The sequence below is a fragment of the Tachyglossus aculeatus genome, chromosome 7 (assembly GCF_015852505.1).
Source record: "Tachyglossus aculeatus isolate mTacAcu1 chromosome 7, mTacAcu1.pri, whole genome shotgun sequence".
NCBI lineage: Eukaryota > Metazoa > Chordata > Mammalia > Monotremata > Tachyglossidae > Tachyglossus > Tachyglossus aculeatus.
The window spans coordinates 19,285,790-19,305,728 of NC_052072.1; the positions used below are offsets into that span (position 1 = coordinate 19,285,790).

At 48.8% G+C, this 19,939-nt stretch overlaps 1 protein-coding gene across 1 annotated transcript in view; it reads left to right on the forward strand.

The window, feature by feature from the left end:
* The first annotated feature begins 479 nt into the window (after nt 1-479).
* The window catches only part of LOC119930988 (adenylate cyclase type 10-like), a 45,333-nt gene continuing 25,873 nt past the window's right edge, over nt 480-19,939 (forward strand). Inside the window, exons 1-8 of the mRNA XM_038749822.1 lie at nt 480-600; nt 3,064-3,162; nt 11,299-11,337; nt 12,749-12,892; nt 13,982-14,187; nt 14,459-14,549; nt 14,644-14,732; nt 17,771-17,962. Of these exons, the coding sequence (XP_038605750.1) occupies nt 480-600; nt 3,064-3,162; nt 11,299-11,337; nt 12,749-12,892; nt 13,982-14,187; nt 14,459-14,549; nt 14,644-14,732; nt 17,771-17,962 (981 nt within the window). The remainder of the gene's footprint in view (nt 601-3,063; nt 3,163-11,298; nt 11,338-12,748; nt 12,893-13,981; nt 14,188-14,458; nt 14,550-14,643; nt 14,733-17,770; nt 17,963-19,939) is intronic.

Below are 19,939 nucleotides of genomic sequence, written 5' to 3' on the forward strand. Positions count from 1 at the left end.
GAGACAGTCCCTACCCAACAGTGGGCTCACAGTCTGAAAGGGGGAGACAGAGAGCAAAACCAAACATACTAACAAAATAAAATAAATAGGATAGATATGTACAAGTAAAATAAATAAATAAATAAATAGAGTAATCAATATGTAAAATGGGGATTAAGACTGTGAGCCCCACGTGGGACAACCCTGATCACCTTGTAAACTCTCCAGCGCTTAGAACGGTACTTTGCACATAGTAAGCACTTGATAAATGCCATCATTATTATTATTATTATTATTATTACAGGCTGCTGGACTGCTGCCCTCTCATTGGTGGAGAGGGATGGGGGTAGGTGACCCCTCACCTGCTTTTGATTGGTGGGAGCCAACAACAAAGGAGAGGTCACTCAGTGGGTGGGTGAGAGCTGAGGCCCCCCGCCCCGGGGATCTGTACCTGTTGGTTGGCAGGGCCCTCTGCCATGGTGATGGGTACCCGGGGGGCAATGTCCAGCCAGGGCCGGCTGGCAGCCCTGCTGCCCGATATACTTGTATTCCGGGAGCCCCAGGGGTGTGGACTTGAGGTCACCACCACCCCGGGGGTCCTGCTGGCTGCTCATGTGACCGGTAAGGGATACCGTCCCCCCCCAGCTCCCCTAAAATCAGTCAGAAATCCCCATTCCCAGCCGCCCCAACTCCCCAGTATCTGACCACAGTCAGGGCCCACCCCTCCAGACACGGCAGTTGGGGTTCCAACCCTCAGGTCATGGCAGTTAGGGTAGAATTCGTTCATTCATTCATTCACTCATTCATTCTATCGTATTTATTGAGCGCTTACTGTGTGCAGAGCACCGGACTAAGCGCTTGGGAACATGAAGGAACTTTTTTAAAAGAGAAACACCCAATGGCAACCCAACAAAGTGGAGTGGTGTGTTTTTTCTGTGCAGTGAAAGCAGAAGCTTGGGCCTCTTTCCTTTATTTCATTCAATCGTATTTATTCATCATCATCATCAATCGTATTTATTGAGCGCTTAGTGTGTGCAGAGCACTGTACTAAGCGCTTGGGAAGTACAAATTTGCAACATATAGAGACAGTCCCTACCCAACAGTGGGCTCACAGTCTAAAAGGGGAAGACAGAGAACAAAACCAAATGTACTAACAAAATAAAATAAATAGAATAGATATGTACAAGTAAAATAAATAAATAAATAGAGTAATAAATATGTACAAACATATGTACATATATACAGGTGCTGTGGGGAAGGGAAGGAGGTAAGAAGGGGGGATGGAGAGGGGGACGAGGGGGAGAGGAAGGAAGGGGCTCAGTCTGGGAAGGCCTCCTGGAGGAGGTGAGCTCTCAATAGGGCATTGAAGGGAGGAAGAGAGCTAGCTTGGCGGATGGGCAGAGGGAGGGCATTCCAGGCCCCGGGGGATGACGTGGGCCGGGGGTCGATGGCGGGACAGGTGAGAACGAGGTACGGTGAGGAGATTAGCGGCGGAGGAGCGGAGGGTGCGGACTGGGCTGGAGAAGGAGAGAAGGGAGGTGAGGTAGGAGGGGGTGAGTGTTATTGAGCACTTACTGTGTGCAGAGCACTGGACTAAGCGCTTGGGAAGTACAAGTTGGCAACATATAGAGACGGTCCGTACCAAACAGTGGGCTCACAGTCTTTCATGATAATAATAATAATAATGATGGCATTTGTTAAGCACTTACTATGTGCCAAGCACTGGGGAGGATACAAAGTGATCAGGTGGTCCCACGTGGGGCCCACAGCCTTAATCCCCGTTTTACAGGGGGACAGAGAAGTGAAGTGACTGGCCCAAAGTCACACAGCTGTCAATGGCGGAGCTGGGAGAGGTGCTTGCTAAGCGCTCACTCTGTGTCAAGCACTGTTCTAATCAATCAATCAATCAATCGTATTTATTGAGCGCTTACTGTGTGCAAAGCACTGGACTAAGCCCTTGGGAAGTACAAGTTGGCAACATCTAGAGACGGTCCCTACCCAACTGTGGGCTCACAGTCTTGAAGGGGGAGACAGAGAACCAAACAAAACATATTAACAAAATCAAATAAATAGGATAAATATGAATTCCTACCAAAAGTTGACTCTGCATCACCCCAGGCTGCTCTTCCCCCCCAGCCCTTCCTGAGCTCAGTGGTCTCCCCTTCAGAGCACCGTAAACTCGTTTCGGTCCAGCAGTGGGATTTATTGAGGCCTTACTATGGGCCGAGCACTTGGGAGAGTGTAATAAGGAGGCATGATCCCTGTCGTCAAGTAATGTGAGCCCACTGTTGTGTAGGGAACGTCTCTATATGTTGCCAAGCGCTTAGTACAGTGCTCTGCACACAGTAAGCGCTCAATAAATACGATTGATTGATTGACTAATAATAATGATTGAGGAATTTGTTCATCCCCCTCCTCCCTCTCTCCATCCCCCCGGCCTTACCTCCTTCCCTTCCCCACAGCACCTGTATATTTGTATATATGTTTGTACATATTTATTACTCTATTTATTTTACTTGTACATATCTATTCTATTTATTTTATTTTGTTAATATGTTTTGTTTTGTTGTCTGTCTCCCCCTTCTAGACTGTGAGCCCACTGTTGGGTAGGGACCGTCTCTAGATGTTGCCAACTTGGACTTCCCAAGCGCTTAGTCCAGTGCTCTGCACACAGTAAGTGCTCAATAAATACGATTGAATGAATGAATGAATGAGCCCCATGTGGGACGTGGACTGTGTCTAAAATAATTAGCCGTACCATGTGGGACATGTCCAGAAAAATTAGCTGTGTCTACCCCAGCGCAGTGCCTGGCAAATAGTAAGCGCTTAACGACACCCACAACAACGACTGTGAGCCCCTTCTAGACTGTGAGCCTACTGTTAGGTAGAGACCGTCTCTATATGTTGCCAACTTGGACTTCCCAAGCGCTTGGTACAGTGCTCTGCACACAGTAAGCGCTCAATAAATACGATTGATTGATTGACAAAGAAAACAAAGGGTCTCTCAGGGCTGCTGCTCGCCTGGTCCTGGCTGCAGAGGCCTACCCAGGCTGAGCTGGGCGGTGTCTTCTACTTGGCTGGCAGGGTTCACGGCACTGACGGGCGCGCTGAACTGGGAGCAGGACCCCAGCGCGGACGAGCTGGTCAGCGGCTTCGACCATTACATCGGGGACATCGTGGAGCGTGAGTAATTGGGTGGGCCCGGCGGGGATACCACCGCCTGAACAACTTTCTGCTGGATTTTCCCATGAAGCCAAGTTCTTCCCAAGGCCTCGGTGCCCAGCGGGGCAGATTCCTTTCACAGGCCTAGCGAGAAAGGTGCTGGGGCTGCTGAATTGGTTCATTTGTACAATAATGACGGTATTAAGCGCTTACAATGTGCAAAGCACTGTTCTAAGCGCTGGGGGGGATACCAGGTGAGCAGGTTGTCCCACGGGGGGCTCAGAACTATCAGAATAAATAATAATAATGATGATCGCATTTATTAAGCGCTTACTATGTGCAAAGCACTGTTCTAAGCGCCGGGGGGGATACCAGGTGAGCAGGTTGTCCCACGGGGGGCTCAGAACCATCAGAATAAATAATAATAATGATGATGGCATTTATTAAGCGCTTACTATGTGCAAAGCACTGTTCTAAGCGCTGGGGGGATACAAGGTGATCAGGTTGTCCCACGGGGGCTCAGAACCATTAGAATAAATAATAATGATGATGATGGCATTTATTGAGCGCTTACTATGTGCAAAGCGGTGTTCTAAGCTCTGGGGGGGATACAAGGTGATCAGGTTGTCCCACGGGGGGCTCAGAACTATCAGAATAAATAATAATAATGATGATCGCATTTATTAAGTGCTTACTATGCGCATAACACTGTTCTAAGCGCTGGGGGGGATACAAGGTGGTCAGGTTGTCCCATGGGGGGCTCAGAACCTTCAGAATAAATAATAATAATGATGATGGCATTTATTAAGTGCTTACTATGTGCAAAACAGTGTTCTAAGCGCTGGGGGGATACAAGGTGATGAGGTTGTCCCACGGGGGGCTCAGAACCATCAGAATAAATAATAATAATGATGATGGCATTTATTAAGTGCTTACTATGTGCAAAGCGCTGTTCTAAGTGCTGGGGGGATACAATCAATCAATCAATCGCATTTATTGAGCGCTTACTGTATGCAGAGCACTGTACTAAGCGCTTGGGAAGGACAAGTTGGCAACATATACAGTCCTTACACAACAGTGGGCTCACAGTCTAAAAGGGGGAGACAGAGAACAAAACCAAACATACTAACAGAATAAAATAAATAGAATAGATATGTACAAGATAAATAAATAAAAAGAGTAATAAATATGTACAAACATATATACATATATACAGGTGCTGTGGGGAAGGGAAGGAGGTCAGATGAGGGGGATACAAGGTGATCAAATTGTCCCACGGGGGGCTCAGGACCCTCAGAATAAATAATAATAATGATGATGGCATTTATTAAGTGCTTCCTATGTACAAATCACTGTTCTAAGCGCTTGGGGGGATACAAGGTGATCAGGTTGTCCCATAGAGGGCTCAGAACCATCATAATAAATAATAATAATGATGATCGCATTTACTAAATGCTTACTATGTGCAAAGCAGTGTTCTAAGCGCTGGGGGGGATACAAGGTGATCAGATTGTCCCACGGGGGGCTCAGAACCATCAGAATAAATAATAATAATGATGATGGCATTTATTAAGTGCTCACTATGTGCAAAGCACTGTTCTTAGCGCTGGGGGGGATACAAGGTGTTGAGGTTGTCCCACGGGGGGCTCAGAACCATCAGAATAAATAATAATAATGATGATGATGGCATTTATTAAGTGCTTACTATGTGCAAAGCACTGTTCTAAGCGCTGGGGGGGGGGATACAAGGTGATCAGATTGTCCCACGGGGGGCTCAGAACCATCAGAATAAATAATAATAATGATGATGGCATTTATTAAGCACTTAGTATGTGCAAAGCACTGTTCTAAGCGCTGGGGGGGGATACAAGGTGATCAGGTTGTCCCACGGGGGCTCAGAACCATCAGAATAAGTAATAATAATGATGATGGCATTTATTAAGGACTTACTATGTGCAAAGCACTGTTCTAAGCGCTGGGGGGGATACAAGGTGATCAGGTTGTCCCACTGGGGCTCAGAACCATCAGAATAAATAATAATAATGATGATGGCATTTATTAAGTGCTTACTATGTGCAAAGCAGTGTTCTAAGCTCTGGGGGGGATACAAGGTGATCAGGCTGTCCCACGGGGGGCTCAGAACCATCAGAATAAATAATAATAGTGATGATCGCATTTATTAAGAGCTTACTATGCACAAAGCACTGTTCTAAGCGCTGGGGGGGATACAAGGTGATCAGGTTGTCCCACCGGGGGCTCAGAACCATCGGAATAAATAATAATAATGATGATGGCATTTATTAAGCGCTTACTATGTGCAAAGCACTGTTCTAAGCGCTGGGGGGATACAATCAATCAATCAATCGTATTTATTGAGTGCTTACTGTGTGCAGAGCACTGTACTAAGCGCTTGGGAAGTACAAGTTGGCAACATATAGAGACAGTCCCTACCCAACAGTGGGCTTACAGTCTAAAAGGGGGAGACAGAGAACAAAACCAAACATACTAACAAAATAAAATAAATAGAATAGATATGTACAAGTAAAATAAATAAATAGAGTAATAAATATGTACAAACATATATACATATATACAGGTGCTGTGAGGAAGGGAAGGAGGTAAGATGAGGGGGTTACAAGGTGAACAGGTTGTCCCACGGGGGGCTCAGAACCATCAGAATAAATAATAATAATGATGATGGCATTTATTAAGCGCTTACTATGTGCAAAGCTCTGTTCTAAGCCTGGGGGGTATACAAGGTGATCAGGTTGTCCCACAGGGGGCTCAGAGCCATCAGAATAAATAATAATAATGATGATGGCATTTATTAAGTGCTCACTATGTGCAAAACACTGTTCTAAGCGCTGGGGGGGATACCAGGTGATCAGGTTATCCCACGGGGGGCTCAGAACCATCAGAATAAATAATAATAATGATGATGGCATTTATTAAGCGCTTACTATGTGCAAAGCACTGTTCTTAGCGCTGGGGGGGATGCAATCAATCAATCAATCGTATTTATTGAGTGCTTACTGTGTGCAAAGCACTGTACTAAGTGCTTGGGAAGTACAAGTTGGCAACATATAGAGACGGTCCCTACCCAACAGTGGGCTCACAGTCTAAAAGGGGGAGACAGAGAACAAAACCAAACATACTAACAAAATAAAATAAATAGAATAGATATGTACAAGTAAAATAAATAAATAAATAAATAGAGTTATAAATATGTACAAACATATATACATATATACAGGTGCTGTGGGGAAGGGAAGGAGGTAAGATGAGGGGGATACAAGGTGATCAAGTTGTCCCACGGGGGGCTCAGAACCATCAGAATAAATAATAATAATGATGATGATGGCATTTATTAAGTGCTTACTATGTGCAAAGCACTGTTCTAAGCGCTGGGAGGGATACAAGGTGATCAGGTTGTCCCACGGGGGGCTCAGAACCATCAGAATAAATAATAATAATGATGATGACATTTATTAAGCGCTTAGTATGTGCAAAGCACTGTTCTAAGCGCTGGGGGGGATACAAGCTGATCAGGTTGTCCCACCGGGGGCTCAGAACCATCAGAATAAATAATAATAATGATGATGGCATTTATTAAGCGCTTACTATGTGCAAAGCACTGTTCTAAGCGCTGGGGTGGATACAAGGTGATCAGATTGTCCCACGGGGGGCTCAGAACCATCAGAATAAATAATAATAATGATGATGGCATTTATTAAGCGCTTACTATGTGCAAAGCACTGTTCTAAGCGCTGGGGTGGATACAAGGTGATCAGGTTGTCCCACGGGGGCTCAGAATCATCAGAATAAATGCTAATAATGATGATGGTATTTATTAAGCACTCACTATGTGCAAAGCACTGTTCTAAGCCCTGGGGGGGATACAATCAATCAATCAATCAATCGTATTTATTGAGCGCTTACTGTGTGCAGAGCACTGTACTAAGCGCTTGGGAAGTACAAGCTGGCAACATATAGAGACAGTCCCTACCCAACAGTGGGCTCACAGTCTAAAAGGGGGAGATGGAGAACAAAACCAAACATACTAACAAAATAAAATAAATAGAATAGATATGTACAAGTAAAATAAATAAATAGAGTAATAAATATGTACAAACATATATGCATATATACAGGTGCTGTGGGGAAGGGAAGGAGGTAAAATAAGGGGGATACAAGGTGATCAAGTTGTCCCATGGGGGGCTCAGAACCATCAGAATAAATAATAATAATAATGATGGCATTTATTAAGCGCTTACTATGTGCAAAGCAGTGTTCTAAGCACTGGGGAGGATACAAGGTGATCAGGTTGTCCCACGGGTGGCTCAGAACCATCAGAATAAATAATAATAATGATGATGGCATTTATTAAGTGCTTACTATATGCAAAGCACTGTTCTAAGCGCTGGGGTGGTTACAAGGTGATCAGGTTGTCCCACGGTGGGCTCACAGTCTCAATCCCCATTTTACAGATGTGGTAACTGAGGCACAGAGAAGTGAAGTGATTTGCCCAAAGTCACACAGCTGACAAGTGGCGGAGCCAGGATTAGCACCCATGAATTCTGGCTCCCAATTTGTATGCCATTGGCACGTGGGCTGCTGTATTCTTAGGCATGCAGACCTACCAATTGGACTAGAGTCAGCAATAAATGGCCTAAAACTAAAAGCTCCCATGTCTTGGGGGGTCTGGACAACCACCTGCTACTTGGTGGTGACGGTAGGCGGTCATAGAGAGGCAGCGTGGCTCAGTAGAAAGAGCCCGGGCTTTGGAGTCAGAGGTCATGGGTTCAAATCCCAGCTCTGCCAATTGTCAGCTGTGTGACTTTGGGCAAGTCACTTCACTTCTCTGTGCCTCAGTTCCCTCATTTGTAAAATGGGGATTAAGACTGTGAGCCCCCCGCGGGACAGCCTGATCACCTTGTAACCTCCCCACTGCTTAGAACAGTGCTTTGCACATAGTAAGCACTCAATAAATGCCCTCATTATTATTATGACCCGAGGTGGCCTCAGGCGTTGGTTGCCCAGGCATAGCATTGCCTTGCCCGTGTCCAACTGTCAATCAATCAATGGTATTAATTGAGTGTACTGTACTAAGCGCTTGGGATTCATTCATTCATTCGATCATATTTATTGAGCACTTACTGTGTGCAAAGCACAGCACTAAGCACTTAGGAGAAGCAGCATGGCTCAATGGAAAGAGCACGGTCTTTGGAGACAGAGGTCATGGGTTCAAATCCCTGCTCCGCCAATTGTCAGCTTTGTGACTTTGGGCAAGTCATTTCACTTCTCTGGGCCTCAGTTCCCTCATCTGTAAAATGGGGATGAAGACTGTGAGCCCCACGTGGGACAACCTGACCACCATGTAACCTCCCCAGCGCTTAGAACAGTGCTTTGCACATAGTAAGCGCTTACTAAATGCCATCATTATTATTATTATTACAGTGTAACAACAAATAGTCGCATTCCTGCCCACAACAAGCTCACAGTCTAGAGGGGGACAGTACATGACCCTTGTCCTTCTCCAAAGCCTAGCCCGACTCCAGGGCAGCCCCAGCCAATCAGTCAATCAATCAATGGTATTTATTGAGCACTTACTGTACGCAGAGCACTGTACTGAGCTCTTGGAACTAAGCAATGCAACAGAAACAGCAGACACATTCCCGTCCCATAATGAGTTTATAGTCTACAGGGGAGACTGACATTAATCAATCAATCAATGGTATTTATTGAGCACTTACTATGTGCAGAGCACTGTACTAAGCGCTTGGGAAGTGCAAATTGGCAACACATAGAGACAGTCCCTACCCAACAGTGGGCTCACAGTCTAAAATGGGGAGACAGAGAACAGAACCAAACATACCAACAAAATAAAATAAATAGGATAGAAATGTACAAGTAAAATAAATAAATAAATAAATAAATAAATAGAGTAATAAATATGTACAACCATATATACATATATACAGGTGCTGTGGGGAAGGGAAGGAGGTAAGATGGGGGGATGGAGAGGGGAACGAGGGGGAGAGGAAGGAAGGGGCTCAGTCTGGGAAGGCCTCCTGGAGGAGGTGAGCTCTCAGCAGGGCCTTGAAGGGAGGAAGAGAGCTAACTTGGCGGAGGGGCAGAGGGAGGGCATTCCGGGCCCGGGGGAGGACGTGGGCCGGGGGTCGACGGCGGGACAGGCGAGAACGAGGTACAGTGAGGAGATTAGCGGCGGAGGAGCAGAGGGTGCGGGCTGCGATGGAGAAGGAGAGAAGGGAGGTGAGGTAGAGAAGGGAGGTGAGGTAATATGAATAAATAAGTGATTTATAATACAATTAACAATTTAAAGGTATGTATATATGTTCTCTGGAGTTGGGGTGTTGTTTCCTTTTCTTTTTCCTTTCCCTTTTCATCCTCACCCCTTTTTTGGCCCTTCCCATCCTGCCCCAGTAAGCCCTTACTGCCCAACCACCTCAGCTTGCTGCAGAGTCTCCTGTCTTCCCTGTCTTCTGTCTTCTCCTGGGAAAGCAGCGTGGCTCAGTGGAAAGAGCATAGGCTTTGGAGCCAGAGGTCATGGGTTCGAATCCCACCTCTGCCACATGTCTGCTGTGTGACCTTGGGCAAGTCACTTAACTTCTCTGAGCCTCAGTTACCTCCTCTGTAAAATGGGGATTAAGACTGTGAGCCCCACGTGGGGCAACTTGATCACCTTGTATCTCCCCCCAGTGCTTAGGACAGTGCTAGACTGTGAGCCCACTTTTTAGACTGTGAGCCCACTGTTGGGTAGGGACTGTCTCTATATGTTGCCAGTTTGTACTTCCCAAGGGCTTAGTACAGTGCTCTGCACATAGTAAGCACTCAATAAATACGATTGATGATGATGATAGTAAGCGCTTAACAAATGCCATCATTATTATTATTATTATTATTATTATTATTCCCAACCAGAAAGCCCCAGTGCTTTTCTCTCCTCTCCCCATCCCCACTTCTCCAGTCTCTCTCTCTCTCTCTCTGCCCTCTCCCCTTTTTTCTCCCCTCCCTTTATTCCCTCTAAAGTCGACTTTATAGGCCATCACCTGCACATCCCAGAGGCTGGGACTGTCCTGAGAGCTCAGGGTTGCGGGGGCTGGAAGCCAGGGAACTCACAACACCCAGAGACCCCAGTGCTTTAGGAAAGGGGCAGGGAAAGGAGGACAGAGTATTGGCTATGAGTGACCAGCGAAGGTCCTTCTGTTGAAGGCCCCGGGCCCAGCCAGTGACTTGTTGGGTCTCCTGACTGCCTGTCGGGTCTGCCTGTCACCTCTCTGGGCTACCTGGGCTACTAAGACCCAGGCTGGAAGCCCTCAGCCTTGTTCTGGGACCAATCTGACCCTGGTCAGGAAAGACTGTAAGCTTCCTGTGGGCAGGGAAAGGGTCTACCAACTCTGTCACATTGGACTCTCCCCAGTGCTTAGGACAGTGTACAAAGTAAACACTCAATTAATACCACTGATTGACCGACATGTCATTCATTCATTCAATCGTATTTATTGAGCGCTTACTGTGTGCAGAGCACTTTACTAAGAGCTTGGGAAGTACAAGTCGGCAACATAGAGAGACGGTCCCTACCCAATAACGGGCTCACAGTCTAGAAGGGGGAGACAGACAAAACATGTAGACAGGTGTCAAAATCGTCAGAACAAATAGAATTAAAGCTATATGCACATCGTTAACAAAATAAATAGAATAGTAAATACGTACAAGTAAAATAAATGGAGTAATAAATCTATACATATATATCTATATATATATACAAGTGCTGTGGGGAGGGGAAGGAGGTAGGGTGGGGGGGATGGGGAGGAGGAGAGGGAAAAGGGGGCTCAGTGTGGGAAGGCCTCCTGGAGGAGGTGAGCTCTCAGTAGGGCTTTGAAGGGAGGAAGAGAGCTAGCTTGGCGGATGTGTGGAGGGAGGGCATTCCGGGCCATGGGAAGGACGTGGGCCGGGGGTCGACAATGGGACAGGCGAGAACGAGGTACAGTGAGGAGGTTAGCGGCAGAGGAGCAGAGGGCTCCTCTATCATTAGGGAGGTGGGCTGGGCCTGGTGGAATCTCTCTTCCACTGACTCATCCCCATTTCTCTCCTCTCTCTATTTCTCTCTCCTCTCTCTCTCTTTCTCTCTCTCAGATGTTCTATGCTTCGGAGGGGACGTCCTGAATATCACAGGTATTCCAGTCTGCTTACCTTTTTTATGGGGAGGAACCCCCTAATGCCACCCCTTCTTTACCCTCCCCTCCCCAAGAGAGGCAGCTATTGGCAGTCCAGTGGAATAATACTGAGAATATTAGTTCCTAGGCCTACTCATGTTCATATCCAGTGAGTCTTGTCCTGTGGTCCTGCCCCAGGAGCAGGAGAGGGGGACAGATGGCCCTTTCTCGGCCCTAGGTCCTAGACCAGGGCATGGTTCGCCTCCTGGCAGCAGAGGGCAGACGGAAACCTTCTCCAACTATAGGAGCAGGATAACCGCGGCAGCCCACAGGGCCCCAAACCCTCTGAGGGCAGAGTAGATGGATAACTACCCACCCCCCATCATCATCATCATCATCATCAATCGTATTTGTTGAGCGCTTACTGTGTGCAGAGCACTGTACTAAGCGCTTGGGAAGTACAAGTTGGTAACATATAGAGACAGTCCCTACCCAGCAGTGGGAAGACACCCAGGCCCCGGGAAATGCACCTGATACATTCTCTGCAGAATTCCCTTAGTGGAAATTGGACCTACAGCCTGGGAGAAGATACCCCCTTGTGGCTACTTGCCCATCAAGAATTCCTGACACCTCGGCATTCTGCTGCCTTCTCTTCTCTCCCCGCCCCCCGGGATTAGGGAATGGGATGGCAGCTCACAATCCTGAGGATTTCCAGATCTGGAGTTACCTCTGGGTCCAGTGGAGGGGCAGAAAGGGACTGTGTCGTTTCCCTTTCACTCCTCCCCCCTTCTCCTTTTCCTCCTCCCTTCCAGAAGTTCATGGCCCAGCCAGCTCCAGCCATGCTCTATAATCAGAGCTTGGCAGGGGAGCTGGATACCTTCTCTGGCATGACCCCCATGGACACTCCCCACTCCCCCAGCGAGGTTGCCAGCCAGTTCCAGGGTCCCAGGGTGGCCACGGTGGTCCAGCAGAGGCATCTGTGTTGTGACACTTCCCCCGCCCCCAGCCCCGTCCCCCCCATCTGATCCAATCCCAGTGGCTTTTACTTGTGGGGGCCCCTAAGGACTCCCCGTTTTTTGTCTTCCATTCCCCCAGAGAGGCAGCTGTTGCCAGTGGATCCCATTCAGGGTGACTTTTAGTCGCCAGTGGAATAGTACTAAGAATATTTTAGTATTATTACTAAATAATACTAAGAATTATAACCTAGGCCTATTCATGTTCATATTCAGGGACCCTTGCCCTGTGGCCCTGCCTGGGATGTGCCCACCCCAGAAGCAGGAAAGGAGTGGGTCTCGGGGAGCAGAATGGAGGGGTGACCACTCAGTCCTCCTCTGGATCATCATCAATCGTATTTATTGAGTGCTTACTGTGTGCAGAGCACTGTACTAAGTGCTTGGGAAGCACAAGTTGGCAATATATAATGTCCACAGGGGGGGCCCTGCTGGCCCTGTGGACAGTGGAGCGAAGCCACCTGAAGGACACCATCACCTTGGTGTCCAAGTGCTGTCTAGAACTGCAGGAGACATTGGGTGTCTGCCACCTGAAGGCCGGAAAGGATCTCCAGCTGAAAATAGGTAGCCACCCGCAGCGGGCACCTGAGGGAGGGCGGTGGGGGGGACAACCAGAGGTGTCAGGGGCCTGGGAACCTCAGGGGAGTTCCAGCTGCACCAGCTCCCCAGCTTTAGAAGGGGGTGACCGGCTAATAATCACTTCTGGAGCATAACTTCCCCCCCGAGCCCTACTCATGATCCCCACCCCCTAGCTCGACCCCTGTGCCCTTGGGCTGGTCCCATACCAGCCTCAGACAGGGCCTGGCTACTGAGGAAGTGGTCACACCCTGCTTGACTCCTGGATGGGTCAGAAAGGGGCTCTGGTATAGGCCTGGATGTATGGAAGTAGTTTGGGGGGTCCTGAATGTATGATAGCAGTTTTGGGGGCAGTGCCTGGATAACAGTTTGGGGGAGGGTTAGGTTAGACCTGGGTTTATGATAGTGTAGAACGTCCTGGGTGATAGATCTGGGTTGATAGTGGTTTTTTGCGGGGGCTGGATTAGGCCTGGGTGTATGTGAGCAGTTTGCCCGGCATCCTGGGATAGGCCTGGATATAGGAGGAGCAGCGTGGCTTAGTGGAAAGAGCACGGGCTTAGAGGTCGTGGGTTCTAATCCTGGCTCCGCCACTTATCAGCTGTGTGACTTTGGGCAAGCCACTTAACTTCTCTGTGCTTCAGTTACCTCCTCTGTAAAATGGGGATGAAGACTGTGAGCCCCATTTGGGATAGGAGTTTCGGGGGTACTCACAGACCTGGGTTCGATAGCAGTTGTGAGGGGTCCTGGAATGGGCCTGGGTTTATGATAGCTCTGAGGGGGCCTTGGTATAGGTCTGGGTATATAATAGTTTTGGACAGGCTGGGATAGACTTGGGTGTATAATAGCAGTTTGGGAGGTCCAGGAATAGGTCTGAGTTTATGATGGTTTTGAGGGGGCCCTGGATGTATGATTGCAGTTTGGGATGGAGGCCCAGCCCTCAGTTTGTTATCCGATGAAACAGGAAAAACTACTTGCCCAAAGGTGGGAATGGGTAGAAGCTGAGGCTCTGGGTCCTCTGCCCCTGCTGCGGCCCGGCCCTCGTGTTGGGCCCACATCATCCCCTTTCCTGCGGGTCAGGCCTGGCAGCGGGCCCCATCTCCCGGGTTGTGGTCGGTGACGAGCAGAGGCGTTTCTTGGTGGTGACCGGCTGCGAGGTGGACGACGCCCACCGGGCCTGGAGCCTGGCAAAGGCCAACGAGATTGTGCTGACCCAGCGCTGCTGGCACCTGTGCGACCAGGCCCTGTTTGAGGTTGAGGGCCTCCGGGACCATGAGGCCGTGAAGGTAGCCGGGCCTGGGCTGGGCCGGGAGCTGGCTTCAGCCCCGAGCCTGGGGCACGCTGGTCAGTGGCCTGTCTGGAGGCCATGGGGGTTGGGGGACAGGGTTGGAGGGTTGAGGGGATCAGGGGTCAGTGGGATGAAGAAGCCTGGGTTAGGAGCAGGAGGGGAGGTCGGAGGGATGAGGAACTTGTGGGGTCAGGGGACAGGTTTGGAGAGATGAGGGGGACCGCAGACGGAATGGGCAGAGAACCCAAGTGCTTTTTACCTTCCTCCAGCTGAGAGACCTGCGGCTTGGCGGCCTACCTGACTTCGATGAGCACTTTGAGAAGTGCATCGATTACCTGCCCCATTACCCGACCAGCTCAAGTGAGTGTCTGGGAACAAAGGGAGGGGAGTTGGGGGCCGAAGGCGGTTCTGCTCTCCTCCCTGCAGACCCGAGGGTGCCCCTTGCCTCTCCCAGCCCAGCTGAGGAAAGCCCCGGACTGGTCTTCAAGCCCTGGCCGTGAGCAAGCCTTGCGCGGATTTGTGATGGAAAACATCCTGAGGAAGGTATTTCTATATGGCCGGGGGCGAGCGGAGAAGGTGAGTGGTGAGTGTCTGAGTGAACATCAATCAATCAATCAATCAATCGTATTTATTGAGCGCTTACTATGTGCAGAGCACTGTACTAAGCGCTTGGGAAGTACAAATTGGCATCACATAGAGACAGTCCCTACCCGATAGTGGGCTCACAGTCTAAAAGGGGGAGACAGAGAACAGAACCAAACATACCAACAAAATAAAATAAGTAGGATAGAAATGTACAAGTAAAATAAATAAATAAATAAATAAACAGAGTAATAAATATGTACAACCATATATACATATATACAGGTGCTGTGGGGAGGGGAAGGCGGTAAGGCGGGGGGATGGAGAGGGGGACGAGGGGGAGAGGAAAGAAGGGGCTCAATCTGGGAAGGCCTCCTGGAGGAGGTGAGCTCTCAGCAGGGCCTTGAAGGGAGGAAGAGAGCTAGCTTGGCGGATGGGCAGAGGGAGGGCATTCCAGGCCCGGGGGATGACGTGGGCCGGGGGGTCGATGGCGGGACAGGCGAGAGCGAGGTACAGTGAGGAGATTAGTGGTGGAGGAGCGGAGGGTGCGGGCTGGGCAGTAGAAGGAGAGACGGGAGGTGAGGTAGGAGGGGGCGAGGTGATGGAGAGCCTTGAAGCCCAGGGTGAGGAGTTTCTGCCTGATGCGCAGATTGATCGGTAGCCATTGGAGGTTTTTGAGGAGGGGAGTGATATGTCCAGAGCGTTTCTGGACAAAGATAATCCGGGCAGCAGCATGAAGTATGGATTGAAGTGGAGAGAGACACGAGGATGGGAAATCAGAGAGAAGGCTAGTGCAGTAGTCCAGACGGGATAGGATGAGAGCTTGAATTAGCAGGGTCGCGGTTTGGATGGAGAGGAAAGGGCGGATCTTGGCAATGTTGCGGAGCTGAGACCGGCAGGTTTTGGTGACGGCTTGGATGTGAGGGGTGAATGAGAGAGCGGAGTCGAGGATGACACCAAGGTTGCGAGCTTGTGAGACGGGAAGGATGGTAGTGCTGTCAACAGAGATGGGAAAGTCAGGGAGAGGACAAGGTTTGGGAGGGAAGACAAGGAGCTCAGTTTGCATGTGGACAGACATGCAAACTCACCTGCTAATTGTGTTGACTCGCTTCCCTTCTCCCAACCCCACTCAATCTCCTCTCACACTCTGCCCTCAGGAGTCTTCCTCTCCTCCAACTTCCCTTATCTCTGGGCTTCTCATCTCCCCAGCTCTTTCACCCCCTGCCCAGCCCACGGCACTTAAGGACGTTTCTGTAATTTATTTATTTATATTGTCTGTCTCCCCCTCTAGACTGTAAGCTTGTTGTGGACAGGGAATGTATCTGTTTATTGTTATATGGTACTCTCCCTAGTGCTTAGTACAGTGCTCTGCACACAGTAAGCGCTCGATAAATACGATTGATTGACTCTTTCCCACTCTCTCCCTCTCCCTCTCTTCCTCTGCTTCTTCTCTCAGGAGCTGTTTCTCTGTTCTGCCTTGCGACTGTCTCTCTGTCTTACCTGTTTATTGCTCTACACGTGGTCCTACCTCGTATTTCAGTTTGACTCTTTAATAATAATATTAATAACAATAATATTTTTAAGTGCCTACTATGTGCCAAGTTCTATACTAAGCGCTGGAGGGGTTGGTTGATAGAAGTCCCTGTCCCAAATGGGGCTCACAGTCTAAGTAGGAAGGAGAACAGGTATTGAACCCCCATTTTACAGATGAGGAAACTGAGGTCCAGAGAGCGGAAAGAGCACGGGCTTGGGAGTCAGAGGACGTGAGTTCTAATCCCGGCTCCTCCACTTGTTTGCTGTATGACCTTGGGCAAGCCACTTCACTTCTCTGGACCTCAGTTACCTCATCTGTAAAAATGGGGATTAAGATTGTGAGCCCCACGTGGGACAACCTGATTACCTTGTATCTACCCCAGTGTTTAGAACAGTGCTTGGCACGTAGTAAGCACTTAACAAATACCACCATTATTATTATTATTATTAAGTGATTTGCCCAAGGTCACAGAGCAGACAAGTGGGAAATCTAGGATTAGAATCCAGGTCCTCTGACTCCCGAGGTTGTGCTCTTTCTACTAGCCCACACTGCTTCCCAAACATGTTTTCTTGCTCCAACTCTGAGCTTTTGGTGTCTTTGCTGTTACTTCTGCCTCGGCTACTTCTATGTTGATGTCCGCCTCTATTTCCTGTTGTCTGCTTCTCTCTGCCTCTGAGCGTCTTTTTCTGGCTATATCTGTCCTCCTTCTGTCTTGGTCTGTGAATGCGACTGGTTCCGCTTCTCTCCCCGTCAGGGCTTCTGAGCCGGCCCAGAGAAGTAGACAGGTGGTTCCCCGGGGCTGCTAGAATACAGAAACAGCGTGGCTCAGTGGAAAGAGCACTGGCTTGGGAGTCAGAGGTCATGGGTTCGAATCCCGGCTCCGCCACATGTCTGCTGTGTGACCTTGGGCAAGTCACTTGGGCAAGTCACTTGGATAAGTCACTTCCAGACTGTGAGCCCATTGTTGGGTAGGGACCATCTCTATATATTGCCAACTTGTACTTCCCAAGCACTTAGTATGGTGCTCTGCAGTAAGCAGTAAGCGCTCAATAAATACGATTGAATGAATGAATGAACTTAACTTCTCTGAGCCTCAGCTACCTCATCTGTAAAATAGGGATGAAGACTGTAAGCCCCACGTGGGACAACCTGATCACCTTGTATCCTCCCCCAGTGCTTCGAACAGTGCTTTGCACATAGTAAGTGCTTAACAAATGCCATTATTATTATTATTATTATTATTATTATTATTATTATCTTCTAGACTGTGAGCCCACTGTTGGGTAGGAACCGTCTCTATACGTTGCCAACTTGTACTTCCCAAGCGCTTAGTACCGTGCTCTGCACACAGTAAGCGCTCAATAAATACGATTGATTGATTGATTGATTATTGAGTAAGGCCCCTCACAGGCCTCAAATGTGGTGCCCCAGCCTGGGGACCCTCTGACCCCCTGGGTCCTTGCAGTTGGATGACGGCCAGCCCAAGGAGTTCCTGTCAGAAGTGCGCCCCGTGACCGCAGTCTTTGTCCGGCTGGACTTTCGGCAGACGGTTCGGCTGCTGCCCCAGTGCCAGCGGGTGCAGGAGGCAATCCGCCACACGGTCCTGTCCGCTGGCCCGCGGGGCGGCCGGCTGCACAAAGTCTTCGTATCCCAAAATGTGAGTCTGGGGGAGAGGGGGCAGAGGGATGCCAGCCCCCCTAGGCCTTCTGCCCAAAGCCTCATGACTCAGTGTTAATCATCTCCACGGTGCTGAGAAGCAGTGTGGCCTAGTGGAAAGAGCACAGCACTGGGAGTCAGGAGACTTGGGTTGCCTGCTGTGCGACCTAGGCACATCTTGTAACTTCTCTGGGCTTCAATTCTCTCATCTGAAAAATGGGGATTAATTACCTGTTCTCCCTCACCCTTTGACCGTGACCCACATGACCCACAAAGTGCTTAGTACAGTGCTCTGCACACAGTAAGTGCTCAATAAATACGATTGATGACATGTGGGACAGGGATGATGACTTTAGACTGTGAGCCCGCTGCTGGGTAGGGACCGTCTCTACATGTTGCCAACTTGTACTTCCCAAGTGCTTAGTACAGTGCTCTGCACACAGTAAGTGCTCAATAAATACAATTAAATGAATGAATGAATGATGTTCTACCTGATCGACCCTGGCGCTCAGCTCACTGCTTGGCATAGAGGAAGCATTTAACAAATACCCACAGTTAGGATGATCATCTTTATTTTTATCTGATAGTTTAAGAAAAGAGGGAAACAATGTGGGAGACGATTCCCCACCCCAACCCAGGGCACATTTATTGAGCGCTTACTGTATGCAGAGCACTGTACCAAGTGCTTGGGTAGTACAAGTTTGCAACATAAAGAGATGGTCCCTACTCAACAGCGGGCTCACAGTCTAGAAGGGGGAGACAGACAACAAAACAAAACATATAAACCAAATAAAATAAATAGAATAAATATATACAAGTAAAATAAATAAATAAATAGAGTAATAAATATGTACAAACATATATACATATATGCAGGTGCTGTGGGGAGGGGAAGGAGGTAGGGCTGGGGGGATGGGGAGGAGGAGAGGGAAAAGGGGGCTCAGTGTGGGAAGGCCTCCTGGAGGAGGTGAGCTCTCAGTAGGGCTTTGAAGGGCGGAAGAGAGCTAGCTTGGCGGATGTGCGGAGGGAGGGCATTCCAGGTAAGGGGGAGGACGTGGGCCGGGGGTCGACGGCGGGACAGGCGAGAACGAGGCACGGTGAGGAGATTAGCGGTGGCAGAGGAGCGGAGGGTGCGGGCTGGGCTGGAGAAGGAGAGAAGGGAGGTGAGGTAGGAGGGGGCGAGGGAATGGATAGCCTTGAAGCCAAGGGTGAGGAGTTTTTGCCTGATAAGTAGGTTGATTGGTAGCCACTGGAGATTTTTGAGGAGGGGAGTAACATGCCCAGAGCGTTTCTGCACAGAGATGATCCGGGCAGCGGCGTGAAGTATGGATTGAAGTGGGGAGAGACAGGAGGATGGGAGATCGGAAAGGAGGCTGATGTAGTAATCCAGTCGGGATAGGATTGGAGTTTGAACGAGTAGGGTAGCAGTTTGGATGGAGAGGAAAGGGCAGATCTTGGCGATGTTGCGGAGGTGAGACCGGCAGGATTTGGTGACGGATAGAATGTGAGGGGTGAATGAGAGAGCGGAGTCGAGGATGACATCAAGGTTGTGGGCTTGTGAGACAGGAAGGATGGTAGTGCCGTCAACAGAAAGGCCCAGCCAAGCCGAAGTACCTAATTAACCTGAAACTACTCCAGTGCTTGGAAAAGTGCTTGACACATAATAAACGCTTAGCACGTATCATATCCCTTCCCCACAGCACCTGTATATATGTTTGTACATATTTATTACTCTATTTATTTATTTATTTTACTTCTACATATCTATTCTATTTATTTTATTTTGTTAATATGTTTGGTTTTGTTCTCTGTCTCCCCCTTCTAGACTGTGAACCCACTGTTGGGCAGGGACTGTTTCTATATGTTGCCAACTTGTACTTCCCAAGCGCTTAGTACAGTGCTCTGCATACAGTAAGCGCTCAATAAATATGATTGATTGATTGATAAACTTGGGAATAATAATAATATTAATGATAAT